Genomic DNA, 14,009 nt, shown 5'->3' on the forward strand with positions numbered 1-14,009 from the left:
ACCAATGCCAGAAAAAGGTAGGGCTTTTTCATTAAAGTGTAAGTGAATCTTTAATGAGTCTTAATTACTGCCAAACAAACTCTCTGGCCTTGAAAATTAACTTTTAGAAGTGTAGAGTCTCATTCCTTTTAACTTTCAATTATTGTAGGAGATTTAATTTGTTTTTTTACTCTTTTTTTCTCTCTCCCTATCCCATTTTTCTCTCCTTCACAGTTTTGTACATGATTTTACATTTAATTAAATATTATAATTTATTCTTCCTGTTTTAAACTCTGCATGTCTCTAAGGATTCTTCAATCTGATTAAGAAGACATACTGTTGCTTGCCCTTTTAAGACCGGGCCTAGATATCCTCTCGAGGATGCCATGCTGATTCAGATGCCCATTCACCATAAATTGCAGCTTGAAAGCCCACAAAAAGCCTGTGGGCAGCTATAAGTGTAATTAACTGTGAGCGCCGTTCATTTGCTGCTGACTGCAAAATCTGGGCCTTTGTGATGGCTGAGCTTAAATGCTGATTACCTCTCAGGACAATATGCACAGTGCATGTTTATCAGTGTGTGAATATTGCAGCATTAACTGGTTTCTGCTACAACCCCGCCCAGCCCTTTTTGCTGAAAGTGTCAAGATGAGCTTTGTTTCCTCGCACTCGTCCCTTACACAATGATCAGAGCTTCCCTAGAGAGGGCAGCCCAGGCCATTGCTGCTAAAACCCTTTTCCACAAGTTTGTTACCTCTTGAATGGAAAGGGTGGATTTTCCTGGGTTTAGCACCTTTGTTGGGTGTAATATAAAGGAAAATTGGAGGGTGTATCAAGATGTGGTAACACTCCTATGTATTGCATTGCTGTGTGAAGATTGGAGACATACTGTGGAAAGTTAGTAATAAATGTTTTTGTATGAAATTTCTGTACCAACTATTTTAACAAAGTTGTTAATCGATTAGAAATAGTGGACCGCATGATTTCAACCCAAGTTGGGCTGTTTCAATAAAAACTGTCCCACTTGTCAGAAACCACCATTTCTGTTTCCAAATATTTCCACACATCAAGGCAAAAAGCTAGAAACAAAAACAAGAACTGCTGGAAATACTCAGCAGGTCTGGCAGCCCAACTTGGGTTGAAATCATGCTGTCCACTATTTCTAATCGATTAACACCTTTGTTAAAATAGTTCCAGTCACTGACTCCAGGAGAGTGAAAGGTAAGCAGGTATCTTTTAGTTCCAGCACAAAGAAAGAATATGCAGGGTAAAGCATTCCACTCAGTCTCTCCATGATAATAATGACAGCTACTTTAGTACAACAAGTAATGCTTTGGTTCCACTACAGTGTTTTGATAATTCACAAAAAACTCAACTGCAAAGTGTGCAGTGGCTTCATCAAGAAATAACATGAAAAACAGCAGCTGCAAATGTATACAAGTTGCATTGGTACACCAGTGTGAGACAGCAGACCATCCTATTAGAGAGAACTTATATTACCAATTCAAAAATTGAATGCATTACTCTTCTCTATGCAGCATTTTACCATATACATCATCAATCCAGTAGTGCAGCAAAAGGGTCCATTTTACAATGCGGGCTGCAGAATCTTTCCATGTTATCATCTCAAGTCTCTTAACTGTAACCCACAGAAATACACTTGCATCTTCTGTGTAAATGCAGCATTTGTCCATCAAACTGCTGCATCGATTTGTGTCTGTTTAGTGAACAAAACCAGGTCTGTGTGTACAGTATTTCCATTTTTGTTTTCAGAGTCCTTTTGGTATAGAATACTGTGGAAGAAAAATAAAACTGGGACAAAAAGTTCAATAGCATCCCACTACTGAAAGGAATGTATGTATCCATATGCCCAACAGGGGGGGGATGGTATCTGCAGGCTGTAATAAATGTAATCATTTATAACAGTGATGTGACTGTGGCTGTAAGAAATTAGTTCTGAAAGGTAATACTTTTCATAATAGGCCTTTCACTAAAGCAGGGCTGCTTCCTCTAGCTCATCCCCCAATTCCAAAATCTTGTCAAACAGCAAATATAACGATACTTAAACTGCTCTTTTCATTGCTCCCAAAAATGGCAGCAAGACATTTTCATTTGATGAATATTGATGCTTTTTCTTACTGAACCAGCTGCCGAGCAATATAGATTAACACACAAGGTATTGAACCCTTTGCCCTTTATAATGTATATTCCCTTTCTCCAAGCCCTTTACAGCATGCATTTACACATCACAATGTGTACTATACTGCAAGTATAAACAGAAAACAAAGTAGTCTAAAACATAAAGTGCATCTAAATGGCTTTGCACAAAGTTCTAAACATCCATGGTTATAATTCTGTCAAACTCAAGATTGTTGTTACAAATAGGTGGCATTGGTTGGTAGGCTGGACAAACATGCCGTCTTCATTCTGTAGAAGGCAGGGCTTGTTTCCTTACTTTTTGTTCACCGCTTCTTTCTTCTTCTCTCCGTCGTTTGCCTCCAGTGCTGATCCACACAGTCACAGAGGCAGCAGCAACACCATAATCCTCCAACTTCAGTATTAGCTGCAACAAATTGTGAGGAAATATGCATTAATTAAAGAGTATGTACACCAGTAACTGAGTGACAACAGAGTTGTTCAATGAGCCAGTGCAACTGGATTCAAAGGATCATCGAAGAATAAAACATTACGAAAGAGAACCTCTGGAGCTTGGAGCGCAACGTTCAGGAAAATCAGTTGTTTGTAACCTTAACTTTATCATGTGCTGCATCATCAGGAATCTATCTGAATGAACCAGACAGTTTCATGGAATAGTTACAGCTCAGAAGGAGGACATTCAGCCGTTGTGTCTGTCCTGGTTCTCTTCAAGACCAATGCAGTTAGTCCCACTCTGCCGTCCTTTACCTGTAGCCGTGCAATGTTTTTTCTCTTCAGGTGGTTATCCAATTCTGTTTTGAAAGCCCTGATTGCATCTGCCTCCACCACAGTACATTCCAGATCCTAACCACTCACTGAGTAAACAAAGGTTTTTCCTCATGTCGCTTTTACCAATCACCTGAAATCTGTGTCCTTGGGTCTTTGATCCTTTTGTCACTGGGAACAGTTTACTCTGGACCCCTCATGATTTTTGAACATTTCGATCAACTCTCCTCCCAACCTTCTCTTCTCCAATCTATTCATGCAACGGAAGTCCCTCATCCCTAGAGCCATTCTCATAAATCTTTTCTACACCCTCTCTAAAGCCTTCACATCCTTCCTAAAGTGCAGTGGCCAGAATTGGACACTATACTCCAGTTGAGGCCAAACCAGAGTTTTATAAATGCTCATCAGACCTTCCTTGCTTTTGTACCCAATGCCTCTATTTATAAAGCCCAGAATTCTGTTTAACCACATTCAACGATTTGTGCACATATACCCCTAGGTCTCCCTGTTCCTGCACCCCATTTAGAATTGTGCCCTTTATTTTATATTGCCTCTCCTCGTTCTTTCTACCAAAATGTACCATTTCACGTGCATTAAATTTCATCTGCCACGTGTCCAACCATTCCACTAGCCTGTTGATGTCCTCTTGAAGTCTATCACTATCCTTCTCACAGTTCACAGTACTAAGTTTTGTGTCAACTCCAAATTGGACAGCTTCAGATATTTGGGTGAATCAATGATACCATATTTGTGTTACTGTCTGACCAAGACATGAAAGATTCTTTGGATATAGCATGTATGTGAAAATGGCAATATTTATGAGCAACTTCAGGGATTAACTACAATTAAAACAAAAACAAAATCACCAGGAAATGAACTCAAAAGCTGGATTGGGCCTGAATTCAAGTCAGGACATTAATCATCACCAATGTGACACTATTACGTTGTTCACTGGTTGAGCATAACTCGCATATTGTACAGGAGCAGACAACAATAGATAGCGTTGTTTCGTACGGCGAGATCCTTTTATAATAGGTTGATCAATACATGAGGACTTTCACTGTAAAAGGGCTGGCTGTATATGAGATGTGATACAGATATTAAAAATGAGGCTTTGGAGAACATACAAATTAGGAGCAGGACTAGGCCACTTGGCCCCTCGAGCCTGCTCCGCCATTCAATAAGTTCATGGCTGAACTGATTTCTCCACATTATCACCTACCCCCCGATAACCTTCCACCTCCTTGCTTATCAAGAATCTATCTAACTCTGCCTTAAAAATATTCAAAGATTCTGCTTCCACCACCTTTTGGGGAAGAGAGTTCTAAAGACTCACAACCCTCAGAAAACATTTCTCCTCATCTCGGTCTTAAATGGGCGACCCCTTAATTTTAAACAGTGATCCCTAGTTCTAGATTCTCCCACTAGGGGAAACATCCTTTCCACACCCATCCTGTCAAGACCCCTCAGGATCTCATAAGTTTCAATCAAGTCACCTCTTACTCTTCTAAATTCCAGCGGATACAAACCTTGCCTGTTCAACCTTTCCTCATAATATAGCCCGCCCATTCCAGGTAGTAGTCTAGTAAACCTTCTTTGAACTGCTTCCAATGCATTTACATCCTTCCTTAAATAAGGAGACCAATACTGTACACAGTACTCCAGATGTGGTCTCACCAATGCCCTGTATAGCTGAAGCATAACCTCCCTACTTTTTGTATTCAATTCCCCTCGCGATAAATGATAACATTCTATAGCTTTCTCAATTATCTACAAATATTTACCAAGGAAAACACATTGGGCTGAACTTTCCTAGCCTGGTGGAGATGGGTTGGAGGTAGTAGGGGAAGGTGGCGGGGGGGGGGGGGGGTGGGGGGAGAGGGATGGGCACAGGGAAAATAGCGGAGCCATTCAGGACTGCTCCCTGCATATTCCCGTCTCTTGGGGAACTTTACGGGGTGGGTGAGGAAGAAAGTTGGAAGCCCACTCCAACAAGGTGGGCTACCAATTGCATCACTTAAGGGTTCACTTGGAGGTCATTTTCCAATGGAGACAGGATCTTCCCACAGGCGGAGCGCCCCCCCCCCTCCCCCCCGCTGTTTGCGGAGCCCACCAGCTCTCCAGCAGCAGCCTCTCAGCTGCAGACCAGGGGGCTAGCGGAGCTGGCGGTTCCACGGCCCAATGACAGCGCCAGCAAGACAAAAGGACAGCGCCGTGGCCAAAACCAGTCCTGTGGAGGGGTTCACCAATGGCTCTACCCACTGTGGGCCTCTTCAATCTAACATTTGCAAACACATCCACATTGATGCGTTTGCCGACCTTCCTCAGTACTGCACACCTCTCCTGGTGGAGCCACCATTCGAACATTGCTGCGGGTTCTCCTATTGGGTCTCCTACTTCCTTGGTCTGCCCACCATCCTTAAATGGACCAGGCTCCCGGATGCAGCTTCTTAACTTACTGCCTCTGGGAAGATCGCGCCCGATGTCCTGGTATGGGCACTTCCAGGTTCCTGACCTGGAATTGAGGTCGACGTCGGGATCAAACAGGAAAATCTAGCCCATTGTTGTTCAGGACAGCTTAGAGCTGAAGTACCAGATTTTTTTTTTAAAATTCTCAAATTCTTGGAAATCTGCAGTTACAACTTCGTGTTGCAGTGAAGATATCGTCACTTTGCATTGCGGGGAAGCGGAAAAATGACTTGGGCATTAGGTCCCAAACTGACTCAGGAGAGTAACAATGTGAAACCATCTAAAGAAGGCAATCTCAACTACTTGGATTTGATGGTACGTGGAATATAACTTCACTGCAGTGTAAAACAAACTTTCAAAGCGACCATCTAGCCACTTGATAAATTGTGCAGTTTCTTTGAGCATTTCGAAAACAAGATACTTCAGTTGCCACTTTCACAATATTTAAAATTTACCACTTTAGAGCAGAGATCTATGTAAACATACAAACTTGCACACACAGGAATCTCTCCTACCCCAAACAGTTTGGCAGCTATGCAGTGTAAATTGGATATGGCCAGGCTAGAATATAATCTGCAGGTACTGGTTTCTGTATAAATGCAGCCTCAAACTAGGCAATTCTTGATTGGGTTCACTGAGTGTCCATTAACTTGAGACCACTACAGGAATATATATTTAAATGGGCTTTCCACTGATCTTCCACCAAAATTACAACAACCAATTTAGAGTACTTCCCCACCCTCCAGAACTACCTGGCAGACATTGGAGCACATAAGCAGCAGTGCAAAGTCTGCTATCAGATTTTTAAATGCTTAAAATCTTTTGATCTCTAATATCATCAAGTTATGATGAAAGATTAATCCGAAACATTAACTATTTCTTTCTCCACACATTTTCCAGCATTTTCTGTTTTTTATATCAGATTTTTGATATAGGCAGGTATTCTAAGAGACAAAATAATTGGAGGCAAAAGATACTTGCGTTGCTTTGTGACGCAAAATGAAGGCCAAAGTCTGAATGTCTGGATAGATACATTTTTGTAAGAGATGAACATTCAAGTTACTTATTCTCTCAGACAAGTATGTTTTACCCTTAGTTATAGATCTGATAGTAATTTAATTTTAAGTCGTGTGTTCTTTCATTCAGTTAGTAGATAATTGTCTCATGTTGAAAGTTTTCAATAATATTCTCTACTGTGTAAAATCTTAGTCAATTAACATTTTATGAATGGCTTTTTAAAGGTTTTTAAAAAAATCGATTATACTTCCATTTCTTAACCTTCTTATTTCTGCGATTGGGAATTTTCAGCTAATCTACTTCAGCATAAAGAGTTTATAACTTCAAATGGAAAAGAGCTGGGTTGGTTTATAAAATAACAGCTGCACGCCACTTCTTGCTCTTTCCATCTTGTGCATATAGTTTAAAACAAAGTTTCATACTTTTTCGATAGATTGGGAACACTATTCACAATGTTGGCATCAGTTCATTTCCTAGTTCTTCAACTTCCTAGCATTCTGTGACCAGTTCATTCTCCATCACCTTAAATGGGGATATCCTGCCAGTTTGGGACATGAATGCCAACAGAACAATTTGTATTTATATAGCACCTTTAATGGAGTAAAACATCCCAAGGTGCTTCACAGGAGCATTATGTAACACAATTTGATACCAAACCACATAAGGAGATATTACAGCAGATGGCCAAAAACTTCGTCAAAGAGGTAGGTTTTAAAGGAGTGTCTTAAAGGAGAAAGCATCCCATTCTAATCACATATTAGGAAGGATGTGAGGGTCCTTGAGAGGGTGCAGAGGAGATTTACCAGAGTGGTTCCAGGGATGAGGGATTTCAGCTACAAGGTTAGGTTGGAGAATCTGGGGTTAATCTCCTTGGAGCAATGGAGATTTGATAGAGATGTACAAGATTATGACAGGTTTGGATGGGTAGACAAAGAAAAGGTGTTCCCATTAGCTGATGGCATAAGGGCTTGGTGGCACAGATTATGTTTTTGGGCAAGAGATGCATGGGGGATATGAGGAGGAAATTTTTAACGCAGTGAGCGGTAATGACCTGGAACTCGCTGCCGACGAGGATAGTGGAAGTGGAGACGATGAATGATTTCAAAAGGAAATTGCATTGGCAATTCAGGGAAGTAAAGTTACAGGGCTAAGGGGGATAGAGCCGGGAATGGGACTGATTAGATTGCTCTGCAGAGCCTGCATGACTCAATGGGCCAAATGGCCTCCTTCTGTGCCGTTATGATTCCATGACTCTATGAAAGAGAGGCGGAGGGGTTTAAGAAGGAAATTCCAGAGCTTGGTGCCCAGGGAGCTGAAACAACAGCCAGCAACAGTGAAGTGATTAAAATCGGGGATGTGCAAGTGGCCAGAGTTGGCGGAGCAAAGAGGGTTGTAGGGCTGGGGGTGATTACAGAGATAATGAGGGGTGAGGCTATGGAAAGATTTGAAAACAAGGATGATAATTTTAAAATTGAGGCATTGCTTAACTGGGAGCCAACGTGGATCAGTGAGCACAGGGGTGATGGGCGAACAGGACTTGGTGCAAGTTCAGACATGATCAGATTTATGTATGGGAACTTTCAGATTGCCACACAGCCTAGGAGGGATCCAAAGACAATGGCTCTGATCTTCCCAATATTTCGTTGGAGGAAATACTGCACATCCAGTACTGGATGTCAGATAAGTAGTCTGGCAATTTAGAGACAGCAGAGGGATCGAGAGAGGTGGTGGTGAGGTGGAGTTTGGTGCCGTCAGTGTACCTGTGACAACTTATGCTCCTTGGGCAGCATGTAGGTGAGAAGCAAGAGGTGGCCAAGGATAGATTCTTGGGAGATACCAGAGGTAAAGGTGCGGGAGCTGAAAGAGAAACCATTGCAGGTGATTCTCTGGCTACAACTGGATAGATACAAATGGAACCAGGCAAGTGCAGTCCACTCAGCTGGATGACGGTGGAGAGGTATTGGAGAAAGATGGTGTGGTCAACTGTATCAAAGGCTGCAGACAGGTCAAGAAGGACAAGGAGGGATAGTTTACTTTTTTCACAATCACATAGGATGTCATTTGTAACTTTGAGAAGAGCTGGTTTGGAATAGAGTTCCAGGAAAGAGGGCACAGATTCTGGAAGCAACAATATGTTCAAGGACTTTGGAGAGAAAAGGGAGGTTGGAGATGGGGTGGTATTTTGCAAGGATGGGGGAGTTAAGGGTTGGCTTTCTCCAATAGCCTCTGCAACAAGCGACTTCTCATCCCCGGTGATTTCAACCTCCATCTCAATTCATCATGATCTTTTGCTTCTGGGTTCACTTCCCTTCTATCCTCTCAATGTCTCCTCCATATAAACTCGACAACCCATATTCATGGCTGCCCCCTTGACCTTGCCATTTCACGTGGCCTCACTACTCCCATGGTGTCAATCATAGGTAAGGCCATTTCTGATCAATGGCTTGTATCCCCCTTCCCCCTACCTTGAAAGGATTTTCAATATGAAAATATAATAGTTGGACAGACCTCAATACAACTTTACGGAGTTCAATTCCTTTCAATGAATATCCAGCTTCAGATCCAGATCCATTGAGCTATTTTGTGAACTGAAATCTTTCGCACCATACACTGATAATAATTCCGATCACCAGTGCATTTGCTATTTGCAACACGAAACTGGCTCAGTATCTCACCCATCCCTATAATGGATTGCACAACAGCTCAGAGGCTGGAGCAGGAGTTAAATAGATTAACTGGATTGAGGGTTTTTTTCATTAAAAATAGCTTCAAAAGTAAAACCTTTAATTCATTCTGATGCAGATCATTCAAATCAATAATCAGTCTTGTCCGTTTCTAGGTACCAATTAATCTGTTGCGCATTTCAAACATTTTTGTGCTTTGAGAAGTTAAACATTGACTTAGAATTTCTACCTCCCCCACCGATTTGTTTTGCCGGATCCTGGGCAGATAGGGGTGAAAAAGTGTTCAAAAGATGCACTCGACTGTGTCTCTACCTCTGTGTATCTCTCCTAGAGCTCACAATGCCAATGTCATCCATGCCAATGTGGGCAGGGGTGTATGGTAACTGGATGGCAGAAGAGAAACACAGCTCCCACCATTTGTGCTGTTTGAACGCTGAATGCAAGGACTGAGCACATAAGTTCAATGGTTGGCAAAGGTGACTTCCTGGTAGCCAGGGCCTGTGCAAGTACTCAGGGAGCACTACGTTGCACAGGCCCATGAAAATTTAGAATTTATTTATTTATTTACAAAAAACACGCCATTTTGAGGCCTAATACACAAGAGCTGCACCCTCTTTTTCCCCAGAAGAGACTGGACAAACTGTGTGATAGTGAATCCGGAGTGGGAAATCTCCACAGAAAGCCATAAAAACCATTACAAACTGCAATTAAGAATCACCAGAAGAGCGTGTAAACAAGAATTCTGAACGGATATTGAATAATAAACCTTGTTTTCTGAGGCACACCTGATAACTTCTAAACTGGGGTCAGCAGTATAATGTATGTCCGTCATTACATTTCCCTATAGATGTTGACAGCTGACATGGGCAGTCAACAAACTTGCCTGAGCATGGTAACCAACACCATAAGTATATAAGCAAAGTGAAAACAGCACGCAGCCCGAGACACAAACAAGCCAACTGTCCACATCACTCATCACAATATTAGACTGTAGTAAAATCTTAAATATTGGAATCAGTGTATTTGAAAAATTACTAAAATCGATCACAACTCTATTTGCAAACGCTGCAAATTACAAAACTGCTGTAATATGAGGACCTAGTGAAGTCAGTTAGGCCAGTACCACCTGGGGATATCTTCCTCATCATAAAAGCTACACACTCTAAAAGAAAATACTTCTATCAGAGTATTTTATATTTTTAAAATGTGTCCACTAATATATTTTTGAAAGTCTGTGCCTTTCTGACAAGTCTAAGACTTAAGTGCATGGGAATTTTCACAGCCATCACTACTTGATGAACAGGATGCAATTCTCAGCGTGCATGTATCCATAATTCTACAATAGTTTGAACTGATTGACAGCAACCCTGACCATTTATAGGGCATGCAAGAACTTCCTTTGTAAATTCTGTACCTTTTTCATCCTGGAAAGTTATTGAGTGAATCCACAAGGAAACCATTTGTGTCAACTGTGGCTCACACAGGTTGTGGGTTCAAGTCCCACTTCAGAGACTTGAGCACAAAGGTCCAGGCTGACACTCCAGCGCAGTACTACAGGAGTGCTGCACCATCGGAGGTGCCGTCTTTCGGATGAAATGTCTTCTCTCTCAGGTGGTTGTAAAAGAATCCATGGCACTTTGTGAAAGAAGAGAAGGGAAGTTATCCCCAGTGTCCTGGCCAATAATTATTCCTCAATCAATATCACAAAAACAGTATCTGGTCATCATCATATTGTTGTTTGTGGGATCGCACTATATGAAAATTGACTGCCACGTTACCGATAATAAAACTGTGATGGTGTGTTGGCATCCTTCCATCTATGAGATGATGGACACACAGCAAACAATACATTTAGATGGGGTGTCTTCATATGGTGCACCTTCACTGATGGCTGTGGAGGCCAATCCTTGAGAGGCAGGTTCTGCCACAAGTGCCGCACATGAAGTTGCCAGGTGACATTTTGAGTTGTTGTTTTTGATATTGGTGCCTGTTGCCAAGCTGCTGTAGCCACTGGTCATTGTGGTGTGCATGCCAGCTCATGAGACACACTGCCATTTCCCTCTTTTGCCAGCTATTGACCCTAGATACAATAGTTGATGTTTAGGGCCTACATGTTACACTGGCAGGCATCCTTGAAGCAGAGTTTTGGGTGCCCCACTGGTCATCTGGCTCCAGCTACCTCATCATACAGAGGGCCTTGGGTATACAATCTTCTTCCATCCTGCAGACGCCCCCACTCAACTGAAGCCGCATCTGTTTGATTAGCGTTAACACACCTGGGAGCTCTGTCGCATTCATGATTTTGTCCTGCCAAGATATACCCAGACTGCACTGCATACAGAGATGATGTAAATTATTCAGCTTCTTTTCCTGGCAAGAACATAACAGGTGCAGAAGTAGGCCATTCGGCTCCTCGAGCCTGTTCCACCATTCAATAAGATCATGGCTGATCTGATTGTGGCCTTAACTCTACTTTACAGCACCCCCCCCCCCCCCACCTACTCCATAACTTCTCTGAAGTGTAAGTCACTGACGTTTCACAGCAATACACCAAGGTACTAAAAACACAGGCCTTATAAAGCATCAGCTTCGTCATAAGGGCCAGCTTTTCATACACGTTTTGTGAGTCGGCCAAAGGTGGTAGCTGTTTTCCCCAGGCGTGTATTGAGCTCTGCATCAAGGGACAGACTGTCACCGTGGAGCCGAGGTAGCAGAATTTGCTAACCACTTCCAGTGGGGTGTTATTTAATGTAATCAGGAGTGGAGAGGCAACACCTTGGCCCATGACCACAGTTTTCTTGATGCTCATACTCAGGGAGAACAAATTACAGGCATGGGATGGACAGTCCATGAGTCTTTGTAGCTGAGTTTTCATGTGGGCGACTAGGGGAGCATCAACAGCATAGAGGAGTTCCCTGATCAGGACGAGATGTGTTTTTGTCTTCGCTTTGTCTTGATCGATTGTAGAGCTTGCCGTCTGATCCTACTTGCACAACAGTGAAAATACTTCATTAGCTTAAAAGTGCTTCAGGAGATCTTGAGGTTGTGAGAGACGTTTTATAAATACAGATCCTTTATTTTTAGAAACAGTGAAAGTGACCAAGTTTGATATAAATGATCAAACCATGATAAAGATTTAATCCTTACATTTTCGGGGCAAAAATAAAACGTAGGTTACTATGTTCAAGTACTTGGTTATTTAGTTACATGTTTGAGATTGAAACTTTGGGAATGTTTAATCTTTATATTTTACTGTAGTCTAAATGGTAACCACAGCTTCATTCCTTTTACTAGTTTATATTGAAACTGAAAAAAAAACCATAAAATGATTAATATAAATATAAAAGACCTTCTGGAAGGAGTACATAATTCTGAATAAAAAGTTAGCTTAAAACAAGTAAACCTTTTAGTATCATTAAATACTGTGGCAAAGCAGGAAAGATGAAAAATAGTTTAACTTTTATGTTCAACAAGATTTTGACCATTACAGCAAGCAATGCTTTGAATGCATGCACAATAAAAGTATGTTTTTAATATATTATATACATATTTCCATTGTAAGCAAAAGGAATAAAATTACCTTTCTGTAGTAAGGGAAACATTTAGTTTCCAGAAATCAAACAAAATATGTGTATTGCTACAATTCTTACAAACATTTTTGTGAATTCTTTGCAGAACTGTGCACATTAATATTCAGCAATGTCCTCTCTTTGCAACAATATAACTTCTGACTCAGCGTGAGCAATGACAAAGGAGAAATGCAATTGCCAGTAGTCTTGAAGAATATAATGCTTCATACAAGGCAACAAAGCTGGTCATGCTACTAAAACTTCCTTTGAGGAAAATAAAAAAAGTGATTAACAGCTGCAGACAAGCAGCTTTTTCAGTACATATAAATTCTTTGGGGACTAAACATGAAATAAATACACCTTTAACTGTGACCATCAGAAACCATCTGCTTGAAATTCAACCACAACAAACAAACAATGGGAGAGATGAGCAAGATAAATGTTAAAAAGAAACATTTGATTGATTTTGAGAGGTTTAATTTCCAGTCGTTAACAACTCTGGTTAATACAAATAACTTTCAGCTCTAACCTCCAATTGATTCAATTTTTTTGATACTGAAAGATCTCCATTCCTGGAAGAAACTTTTTTTTCTTGTAAAATATGTACAAGCTAACAAGTTAAAATCTCATCAGCTTAAAATGATGATACTTGTGTATGTATGATTTGTAAGACATCGATCAATCATATTCACTGATACAAAAGCAAAATACTGCAGAAGCTGGAAATCTGAAAAATAGAAAATGCTGGTGTGGTGGGGAGACTCTCTGAAAGTCCAGTTGCTGTGAGACTACCAGAACAGAAACATGCAGCTCAATGACAAATTCCCTGCCATATGAGTTTTTCCCAGTGGCATTTTTATTTGAAGGGCAAGTTATACAATGCAAGTATTGCTCCTGGCTAACATAGGCTACTCTCTTCAGTCATAGTTAGTGGCACTCTTGTGCTAACCATCAGCTGGTCCACTGAATGGGGAGGATGTCCAAAGTATTGGTCATATTATGTATAATCAGCAGAAGTAAATTCTCTCAAACAATTGGTAATCCAAAGTTTATGCATGAATGGCGCATCATTAATTTCCAGGTTTTAAAAAAAAAAACTACAGTCCTTGGAGGTACAATTGTAGCTAAACAGCTTTTAAAAAAAATAAACATATGTTTAAAAGGACAGCTAGATTAATAGCAATGGTAAAACTGGGGAAAAAGGGAGGAACTGGATAGAGATATCAATGTGGCTCAAACTGCCAGCATTGCTGCTTTGATATTTTCTGATATGGTTTATTTATACTGCTAATGCCGCATGCAGGCAGTTTAGAGCAACATTTTATTAAAAAAAAAGCCTTAGTACAAACATATGTTCAGGCCGTTATTC

The 14,009-nt window shown here is 41.0% G+C and overlaps 1 protein-coding gene across 2 annotated transcripts in view; it reads right to left on the reverse strand.

The window, feature by feature from the left end:
- Positions 1-1,275: 1,275 nt before the first annotated feature.
- Positions 1,276-14,009, reverse strand: part of stk11 (serine/threonine kinase 11) — a 137,224-nt gene continuing 124,490 nt past the window's right edge. The window contains exon 9 of one of the 2 annotated variants that reach the window (XM_068016257.1): positions 1,276-2,542. In XM_068016257.1, the coding sequence (XP_067872358.1) occupies positions 2,442-2,542 (101 nt within the window). In that variant the 3' untranslated portion in view covers positions 1,276-2,441. The remainder of the gene's footprint in view (positions 2,543-14,009) is intronic. The other variant, XM_068016256.1, reaches the window with a different exon arrangement.

This window comes from Heterodontus francisci, chromosome 36 (assembly GCF_036365525.1).
Source record: "Heterodontus francisci isolate sHetFra1 chromosome 36, sHetFra1.hap1, whole genome shotgun sequence".
NCBI classification, from domain to species: domain Eukaryota; kingdom Metazoa; phylum Chordata; class Chondrichthyes; order Heterodontiformes; family Heterodontidae; genus Heterodontus; species Heterodontus francisci.